Raw genomic sequence first — 15784 nt, 5'->3', positions numbered from 1 at the left:
GGATTCTAGCTCACTCATCTCAGGTTGTCAATTACACGGAGTTAAGAAGTCCGGTTTGTACTCTCAGGAGGGGACCATTCAAACTTTTCTTCTCTTTATTGTGCTATGATTTACTATAACATGTATAAAAGTCAGATTACTTACTGCCTTAGCTTCCTCCAGAGCTTCCATCATATCTTCTGAGAAAACAAGCTGCGTGATCAAAACATTAGTAACTGCTACAAATGCATGGACTGTGATAAGCACACAATGAAGCCTTGAATCCAAGATCATAATGTGCTACCTCAGTGAGCAATTTGTCGAAGCGAGCCTCAACAGCCTTCCCTATGCACTCATAGCATTTATCCTTGTAGCCCTTTCCCTGGGTCTTTGATTTCTCTTGGGTGCTATTTCTTGGGGTAGATGCTGCCCCTGCACCTTTTCTGCCAGAGTGAACCAAAATCATCATCAGTCCATAGGAGATAACCTCGCAAAAGAAGTACTACTTTGCAAGGTTCTCACATATGTTCTGGTTAGCGGTTTATCAATATTCAATAGACCTCTAACAAACAATAGACTGAAAAGGCACAGTTGTATAAGACCATTAGACCAAGTGGTGGGACACGACGGAAAAGCAATACAATATAGGCGATTCAGCAAGCTTGTTGAAAGTAAGCAAGTCGACTACACCCATACAATGGCTCCAGAAGATAGCCATTACAAGAAAGAAGAAAATAGGCAAGGTTGTGCAAAAGATAATATGATAGCTTGAGTTAATTGATCTGTCAACCCAAATCTAGCCAGTCTGCAGTTTTAACTATATGTGTATGTGAAACAGTACATCATACAACGACCATAAGGACAATATACTACAACAGCTGACATGTTTCCTGCCCCCTTTGCAGATCGTGAATTCATTTACTGGATCCAGGCACAAGTTCATGGACGAGCGATTTCTTGTCTGAACACAAAGTGCCTAAGTACTACTCCTATCTTCTGTGCATTTAAGCTAGCACAAAAGTAAAGGGCATGATGACCAATAAAAGATGCAGTGTCCAAAAAGATGTTATAACTTTGCTACTCAAACATGAAACTGTATGAAATCATACTGCCTATTGGAACTGGAAGTACAGAAAGATGTTCTATAGAAGAAATGTAGTGTACTTTGTCGTTCTACGTTGGTTTGCTATTGTCGCCATAGCGCCTGCACCCTCAGCCTCAGCTGCTTCCTCTGCAACTTGTTGGTCTATGATCTCTTGCATTTCAACAACCCTGACATAAGAATTTGAGTTTGTAGGATCATGTGCAGTAATATATGTGTGTGAACTAAAAGATAAACAGGAAACGAAGACAACACAACTTCTCTGACCACAAAAAATGTTGTATTTCCAGTACTATTTCCCTGATCACAGATCAGAACTGATAAGAAGCACAAATTGTCGCTCCTTAAAAGTAATGATGGGGAAACAGTATTCAACCACTCAACTTCAACATTGACGTATTAATAATAATTGAAGTACATGGTAAGGATAAGCTATACCTTAGAGCGCGGACCAACGTCTGAGGGCTGCAAAAGGGAAAGAAAGAGAAAGTATAAATACTAGGCTGTACTCCACATTGTATGCCTTTAATAATAATTAGAGCATGTACATGCATCTTAGTTCACCTTCGGAATATTGATCACCCATATTTTGTAAAAAATATACAATTAAAAATTGATAAAGTATGAACAAAACTTGTTTAAGAAAACTCTCGTTCTATTGAAATGACGTGTTAGTCTTGCAGAGCATAAGAAGATGTACCATGATACACCAGAGCTATATACTTATCATATTTGCAGCAAACCCCCGAGTGACAGCCTCATGCTTAAAGTAGAAGTTAAACAGGCATGATAACAGTGCTTTAAACATAGAATTGCCTTAGTGTCTCCAACTCTCCATTCTTTGCTTCATGTTAGACCAAGGATTTCAAGACTTGCCTCATCCTTACTACAATTTGAATTTTGTCTTGCTTAATCTTTCAAAAAATTAGAGCTATTATTTCATCAGGTCTTCGAAGTAATCTGCCTTCTACAAAGCATATATGAAGAATTCAAGATGGAACAAGAATACAAGGATGCCAACAAAACATCGCCTCAGTTTTTATAACATGTGTACTTAAGACTATAAGGCGATTCAGTCATTTACCATCTTAATAAAAAAGTCAAAGTTCATATAACAAAACTCAGTACCTCTCTTTTGAAAGTTTAAAGAAGTTAGCGATGTGTCCCCATAATGTCTTTTCAAATGTTTCCCATGATCGATCAACATCTTCAAAGTATTCTCTGTGGGAAGAAAAAGAACCATCAAGTGATTTACACATATGAATTTCATTGTAATACAGGCAACAGGCAAGATTTAAATAACATCTATTGCTTATCCTAACAGCATTTGCTATCATACTGCAGGCAATTTCAATTACGCAAACTGTCTTAGAAAAGACCCATTATGCCGATCTTATAAATCTAACGTGTCATCCGGATGTGGATCAATAGAGGGTCATAAGTTTGCTTTCTTACACTAGTGTTTACTAGTCTTTACTAGGTCAGCGGTTATAGCACTTTGACTTCTGCAATGGTATCATACAAGATTGATGATAAATAAGCTACTCCCTCCGATCCATATTACTTGTCGCTCAAACGGATGTATCTAGCACTAAAATACGTCTAGATACATCCATTTGAGTGACAAGTGATATGGATCGGAGGGAGTACATGTTTTACAGATGGACGGAAATTCAAAAATAGACAGTGTTAGTTGATTACAGTTGCATATGCAGTCAGTAGAAGTTTCTTTTAAACACTACTGGCATGTTTGATATGTGAGCTTAGGATGAACCAAACCTTGGTTAAAAATGCTTACCTCATTCTAACAAGAAAGGCAACGGTAAAAGGAAAACTAGGGATTATACGTCGCATAATTATCAATGGTACCTAGTTATACAGATTAAGAGAGGGGGTCCCACCTCAATCGGCCAACTTCTTCCTTATGAGATCCAGCAGCAGCTAAAGCAAAACGCCTCTTTCCATCAAGAGCTGTTAATCTCTAATTTCATCACAGGCAAGATCATAGAGAAGTCAGATGACTAGAACATAACCATTATGGTTATCCAATTGTTGTGTTAATTGACAAGCCAAAGAAGAAGAAACAACCTCGTAAGTGTGAATCAACTCTTTGTCATCGCTCAAGGAGTCACGTGCTGCAGCTGCTTCAACAGAAATAGACATCATACCTCCTACATCCTACCACGCATTGACAATAAATATATCAATTTTTCGTGCTCAATAACTTGGTTAGCTCAACCTGTTGGTAAGTTAGAAAGTATACTTCACACATAGCAAGTAGAGTCATAGTACAGTGCTATTGTTAAATTAAGGTCAGCAATCAGCAAACCTTTAAAGTTGTGTTCAGGTTGTTTCTTGCATTGCTAAGGAGCTTGATCCTGTCGTGATTCTCGATTAATGTTTGACACTCCTGACACAACCTGCCGTCATTGATGATAAATAGAGCTGTAAGAAATTAAGGAAAACATACATACAGCCTCGAGAAGTGACAAGCATGTGGAAAGGTGAAAACCAAGATAACAAGCTTACTTGTCTATATCTATGAAGTTCTCACGTAGACTGTTTATTGTTTGTTGGGATATCGCAAGAGCGCTGATGCCAGCATGAGCTTGCTCGACCTGTCAATTTTGAAATATATTCACAAAAGGTATTTATCATCCAGCAGACAGACATGAAGGGTGCAAATGACTGGATCAGAAACTGTAACTTAGGCAGACTCCAGCTGATCAATAATGGTATTCAAATGAGTAAGTTTGGCGATCATAGTAGATATCAAATTGTACCTGTTCTGCCACCATTGAACTCAGTTGAGTATCATTTGTCTGAAGAATTTGTAACAAATAGTCAGACAATCAGGAGGCGTATAAAATGATTCAAATAGTAAACATATTCATAATATTCTCAATGGTAATCTTTTATCTTTGTATGTCAGTATCCTTTTAACACATGGCGTCTTATTTTTACTTTCATGTAAAAAAATAGCCATATTTATACCAAAAAATAAGAAATACTTTTGAATGAAATGTGAACTCAAATTCAAGCCATAATAACAGTTATGGCTTTGCTTGCGTCTCAACTGGTGGTAGTGCGCATTTGAGCAGGAACGGCGCAGCCATACAGAAGATACAGATGACCCATGAAGAATTATTGTTTTTTGAGAGAGAAATAACCCATGAGGACTTGAAGCTACAAGTCACAGCCCCAGCTTCAGCTACCAAAAATTCTGACTACCGAAAAGGACTAGCAGAAATCATGTGAGACTTGGTCAAAATCCAAAAAATGCAGGCTCAGCTGAACCTGAAAGATCATATAAGCATTTCCACAAGCATCATCAGTTCGCACGAACAGCTTGCTTGTGCTGAGACCCCTCGAACAATTCCCACACCTTAAGCAAGCACAATTGCGCATAAATAGCTAGTCATCGATCGTAATTTAGCTATTAAATCTAATCATCACAAGTTGAGAACAATATCCTTCCGTGATCCCACCACGAAGTCAATCGCAGCAGAATCACGGGGCCAGAGGCAAACCATTCTATGGCATAGTAATTCAGAGCGAGTGGGGTTTTTTTTCAGCGGGAATGCAGGAGCCATCCGGAGCGAAATTTGGCGATGCCTCTCTACCAGCCTCTACGGTTTCACCGAATCTACTCGCCCGCTACTTGAGATGAGATTCCGCCACAATTGGCCGCACACCAGCGAAGGAGCGGACCCGCGGCGGGTCCGAGGGTGGGGGAGGGGGGAGGGGGAGGGAGGGGTCGCGTGGCATGCATCACCTGCTGCCGCGAGAGGTAGTCGGCCTTGATGGAGGCGATGGAGGAGAGGAGGTCCTGGGACGGGAGCAGCTTGGCCACCTCGCGCACCGCGGCCTCCTTGGCCTCGATGCCCAGATCCTCCATGACCCGCTGGCGCCGGCCGGCCGCCCGCGCGCCGCCGCCCTAGGCCTTGGCCTCCTCCGAATCGAGGCGGGCGGGTGGGAGGAGCCCGGCGGAACGGTGGGAGAGGTGGGCGTGGGGGAACGGGGGAACGGAGATCGCGACGAAGGCGTGGTCGGGTGTGGTGTGTTTTAACCGGAAGGGCGGGGGTGAGAGATCTGACACTTTCTTTCGACGAAACTCACTTCGCTCATAAACTCTACTGCCATCTCGTTGTTTTCTTCCAAAAAATTAAAAGGAAAAAAGAAGTCTGCGTCTGGTCCTTGGACAGCATTATCGTTTCTCAAATGACGGAAAATCAGGCGCAGACCGCGTGGTGTAGTTTCGGCCTGGCCGATGATGACCAACGGGGAGAAGGAGAGGGCAATATCCACACTTTCTTTTCTAGGAAGCTCACTTTGTACTACTACTGGGGTTTCTTTTGGCAAAAAAAATAGATCTGTTAAAAGATTCACCGGACGTACAGAACATCTCAAACATAATAAAAATTATATCGAGGTTCATGGACCACCGAACGACCACTGTCGCTGCCAGAACGAGCCACCGACGCGTCGCTGTTGCCGTTCCCATACTGGAGTCGGCCTGACTTTGTCGATGACAGCCGGGAAGTCTTCGTGCATGTGTCCCTAAGGACCAACGCTTCGGAGCTGCAGTCGTCGTCGTTGACTCAATGAATCGATCTGAAGAACCTGACACAAAATATCGTTGTTGCGTACACACGACGAGAAACCCTAACCTCGCCGCCCCGAGGAGCTGGCAGGAATCTATGCCGGAGCTTCGTCAAATCCGTCCTAATGGACGAACTTGAGGAGGATCGGAGACAGGAAGACTGACTCGAAGAAGAAGTGTCGCCATACGTCCAAACGTCGCCCCTGCGAGAACTAAAACCCTGCCTATCTACTAGAGGGATCCGAGGCAACAAAAATCCACTCCCCGCCACCGGCCGCAAGAGCGGCGGATGGAGGGGAGGCGAATCCACGGGCTCGCCAGTGGAGATCGAGGGGAGGAAGGCTTTCCCTGGTCGTCTTGCGAGAGGAGAAAGAAAAATATCTCACGAGCAACTCCGTTCGCCGGTACCAATACTACCGGGTTTAACTATTTATTACTTCCTTCGTCACAAAATAAGTGTCGTTGATTTAGTACAAAGTTTTTGAGGAAATTATAATACATTGTTTTAAATATGCAACAGAGATTTTTAATACTCCCCCTATCCATATTAATTGTCACATATTTTGTTGTTATTCTCAAAACAGTTGCATCTTTCTCTTCCAGAAAAAGCTAGGGCTCATGCCTCTCGCTGGTGCCGCCATAGGTCCGCCTCATCTCCGGTGCCCCTAGGGCTATAGGGACGCGGTGGATCCTGGCAAGCGCCTGCGGGGATCCCTTTTTAGTCGTTCCTTTGAGTTTTGTTAGGGTTTGTGTCTTCGTCAGAAAGGCGAGACGGTGGTGGCTCTCTGAAAATGGAATAAAGGTCTTCCCGCCTAGCCCATGTCCCGGTGGTGCGTCTAGCATCGTTGGCGGGCGTGTGGAGGTGTGTCTCTGACGGATCTAACTTTGGTGGATTTGCTCGGATCTAGTCGTTGTTCGTCTATGTTCGTGTGTCTTTAGGTTGGATCCTTTCGATCTATATTATTCTTCACGGTGGTTGCTATTCTTGTGCGCTGGTCCTATGAAGTCTTAGCACAACGACTTTTTGACTGTCTGCTACAAAAAGTTGTGCCCGACTTCGACGATGTAGGGACGATGACGGCGGCGCGCCTTCGGCTCGCTTCGGTGCTTGTAGTCGTCGCTAGGTGGTCTATGAATTTGGATGTAATTTTTATTATTTCTGATGATCGTTGTACTGTCATGATTAAAAATGAATAGAGCAAAAGTTTTTCTACCAAAAAAAATATGGATAAGAGGAAGTACAAGTTTATATGCTAAAACTCAAACACTCTTTTCTTCCCTTTTTGAGATACACACATTACACTGTGTTGGTTCTCCAAAGATTCTCGTATTGAGCTCTGGGTTTTTTCGAAAATAACTTCTGATCTATTCATCAACTGTTAAGGTAGTACAAAGAACATCAAAAGTAAAAAAATATCTAGATCCGCAGACCACCTAGCGACAACTACTAGCACTCGAGCAAGCCGAAGGCGCACCGCCGTCTTCACCCCTCCCTCTTTGGAGACAGGCAAACCTTGTTGTAGTAGACAATCGGGAAGTCGTCGTGCTAAGGCCCTACAGGACCAGCGCACCAGAACAACAATTGCCGCTGATGAAGAGAAGCGTAGATCGGAAGGATCCAACCTAAAGATACACAAACACAGACGAACGAAGACAGGATCCACGTGGATCCACCGAAGACAAACACCGACTGAATCCCGCGAGATCCAACGGAAACAAACCTCTACACGCCCTCCAACGATGCTAGAAACACCACCGGAATAAGGACTAACGGGGAGAACCTTATTCCATCTCCAGACAGCCGCCCGCCGCCTCGCCTGATAGAGGCAAAGGTGTCTCGTCTTTTGATGAGATGGTGGCTATCGTTTTGGAGGAAATCGATTGTGACGATCCGACTACGAACGTGCGAGGACGTCGCGCCTTAGCAATCGCTAAACCAACTCCGAGAGGTTATTGACCACGCCGGAGCACGATCAACCTCACCACGAAGGTCTGTTTCCTGCAGGCAAACGAAGAACAAGCAAGAAACTAAGATTGCAATCTGGATATTGCGAATATAAGAGGAAAACTTTATTGATCAAGGTGGGGTTCTGTGACGCCTTTGTCTGGTCGTTGAACACAAACGAAGTACGCGAAGTTGCAGCTATGGCGAACTTTAATCTCTAAACGGTGCCCTAAGGGCTGTATATATGGAGGAAGAGGGGGAATTTCGTGGCCCTTGGGGAAGGGGTCCGAAACCAACCCTATATTTTGTTTCCCCACACATACGGACTCTAAAAACAGCCTATACTTATGTATTTCGAAATTACATGGGCCTGGCCCAATAATAAGCAGCACCTAGAATAGCCTTTGGACGAAATTTATGAAGTGGCATCTTATATATTTCGTCCAAGGCTTCATGCACTCATTATGGTGGCTTCAAAGTCCTGAAATCATCACTTGTAACTCCGTTCTTGGTCCCCTTGCGCGTGCCATCCTCTCCATGCTTGGTCTTGCTCCAGCGTTCATCCCTCTTATCCATGCCAGGCCCTTCATTTGTAAGCAAAACAAATGTATCCAATTTAGGCAGCATCATATTCTCATGAACATTAGAATCATTACCAAGAAACGAAAGTATCTGAAAATTTAATTGGCGTGCGCGAGCTCTAGTAATTGGTCCAGTATATGTAGCAGTAGGGCCAGTGTGTGTAACAATGGTATTGATGTCCTCATCATCCTCCCCTTCTTGAAATGAAGTCGTCCTCGACAGAAGCTCATCTTCCTCACCCAAATAGGGCTTCAAATCTGCAATGTTAAAAGTGGGACTAACCCCAAAATCTGCAGGCAGCTCAAGTTTATATGCATTATCATTTATTTTCTCTAACACCTTAAATGGACCATCAACACGTGGCATTAGCTTTGATTTGCGCAAATCAGGAAATCTATCCTTACACAAATGTAACCAAACAAGATCTCCAGGTGCAAAGACAACACATTTTCTATCATTTATCTCCAGCAAGTTTATATTTAGCATTCATACGCTCAATGTTTTCCTTAGTTAACTCATGCATTTTTAAGATTAATTCAGCACGTTGTTTAGCATCAAAATTAACCTTATCCGAAGATGGAAGATGCAACAAATCAATGGGTGCACGAGGTAGGAAACCATACACAATTTCAAAAGGGCACATCTTAATAGTAGAATGCAATGAACGATTATAAGCAAATTCAATATGAGGCAAGCATTCTTCTCACATTTTCTTATTATTCTTCAAAACAGCCGTAAGCATAGTAGACAATGTTCTATTGACTACTTCAGTTTGACCATCAGTTTGGGGGTGACAAGTAGTACTAAAAAGCAGTTTAGTCCCCAACTTAGCCCATAAACATCTCCAAAAGTGGCTAAGAAATTTAGTATCACGATCTGAAACAATAGTATTTGGCACACCATGCAAGCGAATAATTTCACGAAAGAACAAATCAGCAACATTAACAGCATCATCGCTTTTATGACATGGTATAAAATGTGCCATTTTCGAGAATCTATCCACGACAACAAATATCCTATTCTTCCCCTTCTTTGTTCGAGGTAAACCTAAAACAACGTCCATAGATATATCCTCCCAAGGAACACTAGGTACAAGAAAAGGCATATATAAACCATGAGGATTGAGTCGTGACTTAGCTTTTTGACATGTAGTGCAGCGAGCAACAAAACGCTCAATATCCCGTCTCATCTTTGGCCAAAAAGAAATGTGTAGCAAGTACGTCCTCCGTCTTCTTCACGCCAAAGTGTCCCATTAATCCTCCTCCATGCGCCTCCTGCAACAACAAAAGACGAACAGAGCTAGCTGGAATGCATAGCTTGTTAGCACGGAACACAAAGCCATCATTAATAACGAACTTGTTCCATGTTCTTCCTTCTTTACAATTCTGCATTACATCTTTAAAATCAGCATCATGCACATATTGATCTTTGATGGTCTCCAAACCAAATATTTTGAAGTCAAGTTGTGAAAGCATAGTATAGCGACGAGACAATGCATCAGCAATAACATTTTCTTTACCCTTCTTGTGTTTAATGACATAAGTGAAAGTCTTAATGAATTCAACCCATTTAGCATGTCTACGATTCAGTTTAGCTTGACTTTTAATATGTTTCAATGATTCATGATCAGAATGTATAACAAATTCTTTGGGCCAGAAATAATGTTGCCATGTCTCTAAAGTCCGAACAAGAGCATATAATTCTTTATCATAAGTAGAATAATTCAGACTAGGCCCACTCAATTTTTCAGAAAAGTATGCAACAGGTTTGCCATCTTGTAATAACACACCTCCTAATCCAATTCCACTAGCATCACATTCAAGCTCAAAAGTCTTATTAAAATCAGGAAGTTGGAGTAAAGGAGCATGTGTCAACTTATCTTTCAATACCGTGAAGGCTTCTTCCTGTGCGGTACCCCAAACAAAAGGCATATCCTTCTTTGTAAGTTCATTGAGAGGTGCAACAATGGTGCTAAAATCTCTCACAAAACGTCTATAGAAACCAGCGAGTCCAAGAAAACTCCTCACTTGTGTGACCGTTTTGGGCTGCGGCCAACTCTTAATAGCTTCAATCTTGGCTTTATCAACTTCAATTCCCTGTGGAGTAACAACATAGCCAAGAAAAGATACTCGGACGGTGCAAAAGGTGCACTTCGCAAGGTTACCAAACAAACGTGCATCACGTAGAGCAATAAAAACAGCACGTAAATGTTATAAATGTTCTTCCAAAGATTTGCTATAAATCAGTATATTATCAAAATAGACTACCACAAATCGTCCAATGAAAGCACGTAAAACTTCGTTCATTAGTCTCATGAAAGTACTAGGCGCATTAGTTAACCCAAAAGGCATGACTAACCACTCATATAAACCAAACTTAGTTTTAAATGTTGTTTTCCATTCATCTCCCAATTTCATACGAATTTGATGGTATCCACTATGCAAATCAACTTTGGAGAATATTGTAGAGCCACTCAATTCATCAAGCATATCATCTAGCCTAGGAATAGGATGACGATAATGAATAGTAATATTATTAATGCCTCTACAATCAACACACATACGCGACGTACCATCCTTTTTAGGCACTAGTATAATACGAACAACACAAGGACTAAGAGATTCGCGTATATAACCTTTGTCGAGCAGCTCTTGTACTTGACGCATAATCTCCTTCGTCTCCTCTGGATTGGTACGGTATGGTGCACGGTTGGGTAGCGATGCACCGGGAATTAAGTCAATTTGATGCTCAATCCCTTGAATAGGTGGTAATCCCGGTGGCACGTCTTGTGGGAAGACGTCAGCGAACTCCTGCAAAATGTTAGTGACAGCAGGGGGCAAAGAGGAAGGCACGTCCTCGAATGAAAAAATGCCTCTTTGCACACAAAAGCATAGCAAACAGATTTGCTAAAATCTAGCTCATCAATATCAGATTTGAGGGCAAGTAAACATGCACTTTTCAATTTAATTTCAAAAGCAACACTAGATGGTTTATTATTAGGCTTCATTTGTTTCTCAAATTCTTTTGCCACAATCTGATTTTCACTCTTATTTTTCTCCTGTTTTGCTTTATTAGCTCTATTACTATCATCTTTCAAAATGAAATCAGGAGTCATAGGAAGCAAAGTAATATTTTTATCCTTATGAACAAGAGTATACTGATTGTTTCTACCATAGTGTATAGAGTTTTTATCAAATTGACATGGTCTACCAAGTAATAAGGAAGATACTTGCTTAGGTACCACATCACAATCAACATAATCAGCATATGTAGAGATACTAAAATGCACACAAATAGTACGTGTTACCTTAACCTTGCCGTTGTTGTTGAACCATTGGATGTAGTAAGGATGTGGATGTGGTCTTGTGGTGAGAGATAGCTTTTCCACCATCTCCATGCTAGCCAAGTTGTTGCAGCTCCCTCCATCTATGATGACGCGAATAGAACGTTCCTTCACAACTCCCTTTGTATGGAACAAATTATGCCTCTATTTTGCTCAGCTTGTGTAACCTGCACACTCAAAACACGTTGAGCAACCAAACATTCATACCTGTCAGCATCTTCAGGAGCCATGTATTGCGTCTCATGATCAGAATCATCGCCACCGTGTTCTTCACGTGTAATAAGAGCCAAAGTCTCCTCATCATAGTCACTAGCGGACTCATACCCACCATCCTCAGTAGCAATCATCACACGCTGGGATTTGCATTCTCTCGCATAATGACCTCTTCCCTTACAACGATGACAAATAATATCACTTTTGTGCCCTGTTGATGCCATGGAAGAAGAAGAGCTCTGTGCAGGCCCGGCAGGTGTGCTCTTGGCAGATAGTGGTGGTTGTGCCTGCTTTCTTGTATCACGGTTGGAGGTGGCACCTGATGGAGGTGATGGTGCAGTGGAAGTAGATGATGCACATGGTGTCCATGATGAAGGCCGACCTACAGAAAAGTTAGTTCGCGCCAATGCCAGTTGATCCTGCACTTCACATTCAGCTTTACAAGCAAGATGGAATAAACGAGTGATATTATTATACTCCTTATACTCTAGAATGGTCTGAATCTCTCTATTTAATCCACCCATAAAATGTTCTCAACAATACCACATCTAATCATGCCAGTTTGTAATTCCTGATAATATTCCTCTACAGAATTTTTTCCTTGTCTTAAACGCTGTAATTTTTGAAGTAATTCACGTTGATAATATGGTGGAACCCAACGAGTACGCATAGCAGTTTTCAAAGCAGTCCAAGTAGTTGGTGTTGGGGAACGTAGTAATTTCAAAATTTTCCTACGCACACGCAAGATCATGGTGATGCATAGCAACGAGAGGGGAGAGTATGTCCACGTACCCTCGTAGACCGAAAGCAGAAGCGTTAGCACAACGCGGTTGATGTAGTCGTACGTCTTCACGATCCGACCGATCAAGTACCGAACGCACGGCACCTCCGAGTTCAGCACACGTTCAGCCCGATGACGTCCCTCGAACTCCGATCCAGCCGAGTGTTGAGGGAGAGTTTCGTCAGCACGACGGCGTGGTGATGATGATGATGTTCTACCGACGCAGGGCTTCGCCTAAGCACCGCTACGATATTATCGAGGTGGACTATGGTGGAGGGGGGCACCGCACACGGCTAAAAGATCAATGATCAATTATTGTGTCTTTGGGGTGCCCCCTGCCCCCGTATATAAAGGAGCAAGGGGGAGGGAGAGGTGGCCGGCCGGGAGAGGGGCGCGCTAGGAGGAGTCCTACTCCCACCGGGAGTAGGACTCCCTCCCTTCCTTGTTGGATTAGGAGAAGGGGGAAAGAGGAGAGAGAGAGGAAGGAAAGGGGGGGCGCCGCCCCCCTTCCTTGTCCAATTCGGACTAGAGGGGGAGGGGGCGCGCGGCCTGCCCTAGCCGCCTCTCCTCTTCTCCACTAAGGCCCATGTAGGTGTTGGAAATATGCCCTAGAGGCAATAATAAATGGTTATTATTATATTTCTTTGTTCATAATAATCGTCTATTGTTCATGCTATAATTGTATTGTCCGGAAATCGTAATACATGTGTGAATACATAGACCACAACGTGTCCCTAGTAAGCCTCTAGTTGACTAGCTCGTTGATCAACAGATAGTCATGGTTTCCTGACTATGGACATTGGATGTCATTGATAACGGGATCACATCATTAGGAGAATGATGTGATGGACAAGACCCAATCCTAAGCATAGCATAAAAGATCGTGTAGTTTCGTTTGCTAGAGCTTTTCTAATGTCAAGTATCTTTTCCTTAGACCATGAGATCGTGCAACTCCCGGATACCGTAGGAGTGCTTTGGGTGTGCCAAACGTCACAACGTAACTGGGTGACTATAAAGGTGCATTACGGGTATCTCCGAAAGTGTCTGTTGGGTTGGCACGGATCGAGACTGGGATTTGTCACTCCGTGTGACGGAGAGGTATCTCTGGGCCCACTCGGTAATGCATCATCATAATGAGCTCAATGTGACTAAGGCGTTAGTCACGGGATCATGCATTGCGGTACGAGTAAAGAGACTTGCCGGTAACGAGATTGAACAAGGTATTGGGATACCGACGATCGAATCTCGGGCAAGTAACATACCGATTGACAAAGGGAATTGCATACGGATTGATTGAATCCTCGACACCGTGGTTCATCCGATGAGATCATCGTGGAGCATGTGGGAGCCAACATGGGTATCCAGATCCCGCTGTTGGTTATTGACCGGAGAGGCGTCTCGGTCATGTCTGCATGTCTCCCGAACCCGTAGGGTCTACACACTTAAGGTTCGGTGACACTAGGGTTGTAGAGATATATGTATGCGGAAACCCGAAAGTTGTTCGGAGTCCCGGATGAGATCCCGGACGTCACGAGAGGTTCCGGAATGGTCCGGAGGTGAAGAATTATATATAGGAAGTCAAGTTTCGGCCACCGGGAAAGTTTCGGGGGTTACCGGTATTGTACCGGGACCACCGGAAGGGTCCCGGGGGTCCACCGGGTGGGGCCACCTGTCCCGGAGGGCCCCGTGGGCTGAAAGTGGAAGGGAACCAGCCCTTAGTGGGCTGGGGCGCCCCCCTTGGGCCTCCCCCCATGCGCCTAGGGTTGGGAACCCTAGGGGGGAGCTTCCCCCTTGCCTTGGGGGGCAAGGCACCCCTTTCCACCCCTTGGCCGCCGCCCCCCCCCAACCCTAGATGGGTTTTGGCCGGCCCCCCTCCCAAGGGGGGCTATATAAAGGGGGGGGAGGGAGGGCAGCAACCTACAGCCTTGGGCGCCTCCCTCCTCCCCTGCAACACCTCTCTCTCTCTCTCTCTCTCTCGCAGAAGCTCGGCGAAGCCCTGTCGGAGAACCGCTACATCCACCACCACGCCGTCGTGCTGCTGGATCTCCATCAACCTCTCCTTCCCCCTTGCTGGATCAAGAAGGAGGAGACGTCGCTGCATCGTACGTGTGTTGAACGCGGAGGTGCCGTCCGTTCGGCACTCGGTCATCGGTGATTTGGATCACGGCGAGTACGACTCCGTCGTCCACGTTCATTGGAACGCTTCCGCTCGCAATCTACAAGGGTATGTAGATGCACTCCTTTCCCCTCGTTGCTAGTAGACTCCATAGATGCATCTTGGTGAGCGTAGGAAAATTATAAATTATGCTACGATTCCCAACAGTGGCATCATGAGCCAGGCCTATGCGTAGTTACTATGCACGAGTGGAACACAAAGCAGTTGTGGGCGTTGAGTTTGCCAATTCTTCTTGCCGCTACTAGTCTTTTCTTGTTTCGGCGGCATTGTAGGATGAAGCGGCCCGGACCGACCTTACACGTACACTTACGTGAGACAGGTTCCACCGACTGACATGCACTAGATGCATAAGGTGGCTAGCGGGTGTCTGTCTCTCCTACTTTAGTCGAAATGGATTCGATGAAAAGGGTCCTTATGAAGGGTAAATAGAAATTGGCAAATCACGTTGTGGTCATACGTAGGTAAGAAACGTTCTTGCTAGAAACCTACAAACCACGTAAAAACTTGCAACAACAATTAGAGGACGTCTAACTTGTTTTTGCAGCAAGTGCTATGTGATGTGATATGGCCAGAAGATGTGATGAATGATATATGTGATGTATGAGATTGATCATATTCTTGTAATAGGAATCGCGACTTGCATGTCGATGAGTATGACAACCGGCAGGAGCCATAGGAGTTGTCTTTATTATTTTGCATGACCTGCGTGTCATTGAATAACGCCATGTAAATTACTTTACTTTGTTGCTAAACGGGTTAGCCATAGAAGTAGAAGTAATCGTTGGCGTGACGACTTCATGGAGACACAATGATGGAGATCATGATGATGGAGATCATGGTGTCATGCCGGTGACAAAGATGATCATGGTGCCCCGAAGATGGAGATCAAAGGAGCATGATGATATTGGCCATATCATGTCACTATTTGATTGCATGTGATGTTTATCATGTTTTTGCATCTTATTTGCTTAGAACGACGGTAGCAAGTAGGATGATCCCTTATAATAATTTCAAGAAAGTGTTCACCTTAACTGTGCACCGTTGCGAAGGTTCGTTGTTT

General features: G+C 43.9%; 1 protein-coding gene across 1 annotated transcript in view; it reads right to left on the bottom strand.

The window, feature by feature from the left end:
* The window catches only part of LOC123145477 (exocyst complex component SEC6), a 14771-nt gene extending 9592 nt beyond the window's left edge, over window positions 1–5179 (bottom strand). Inside the window, exons 1-11 of the mRNA XM_044564904.1 lie at window positions 4857–5179; window positions 3865–3903; window positions 3611–3699; window positions 3411–3501; window positions 3170–3259; window positions 2983–3062; window positions 2210–2302; window positions 1520–1546; window positions 1144–1251; window positions 284–422; window positions 145–192 (exon numbers count right to left, since the gene is read on the bottom strand). Of these exons, the coding sequence (XP_044420839.1) occupies window positions 145–192; window positions 284–422; window positions 1144–1251; window positions 1520–1546; window positions 2210–2302; window positions 2983–3062; window positions 3170–3259; window positions 3411–3501; window positions 3611–3699; window positions 3865–3903; window positions 4857–4979 (927 nt within the window). The 5' untranslated portion in view covers window positions 4980–5179. The remainder of the gene's footprint in view (window positions 1–144; window positions 193–283; window positions 423–1143; window positions 1252–1519; window positions 1547–2209; window positions 2303–2982; window positions 3063–3169; window positions 3260–3410; window positions 3502–3610; window positions 3700–3864; window positions 3904–4856) is intronic.
* Between the last annotated feature and the right edge of the window lie 10605 nt (window positions 5180–15784).

The sequence above is a fragment of the Triticum aestivum genome, chromosome 6D (assembly GCF_018294505.1).
Source record: "Triticum aestivum cultivar Chinese Spring chromosome 6D, IWGSC CS RefSeq v2.1, whole genome shotgun sequence".
In the NCBI taxonomy this organism is placed as follows: domain Eukaryota; kingdom Viridiplantae; phylum Streptophyta; class Magnoliopsida; order Poales; family Poaceae; genus Triticum; species Triticum aestivum.
The sequence above is the reverse complement of the archived record's forward strand: the minus strand, read 5'-3'. Positions and strand labels throughout refer to the sequence as shown.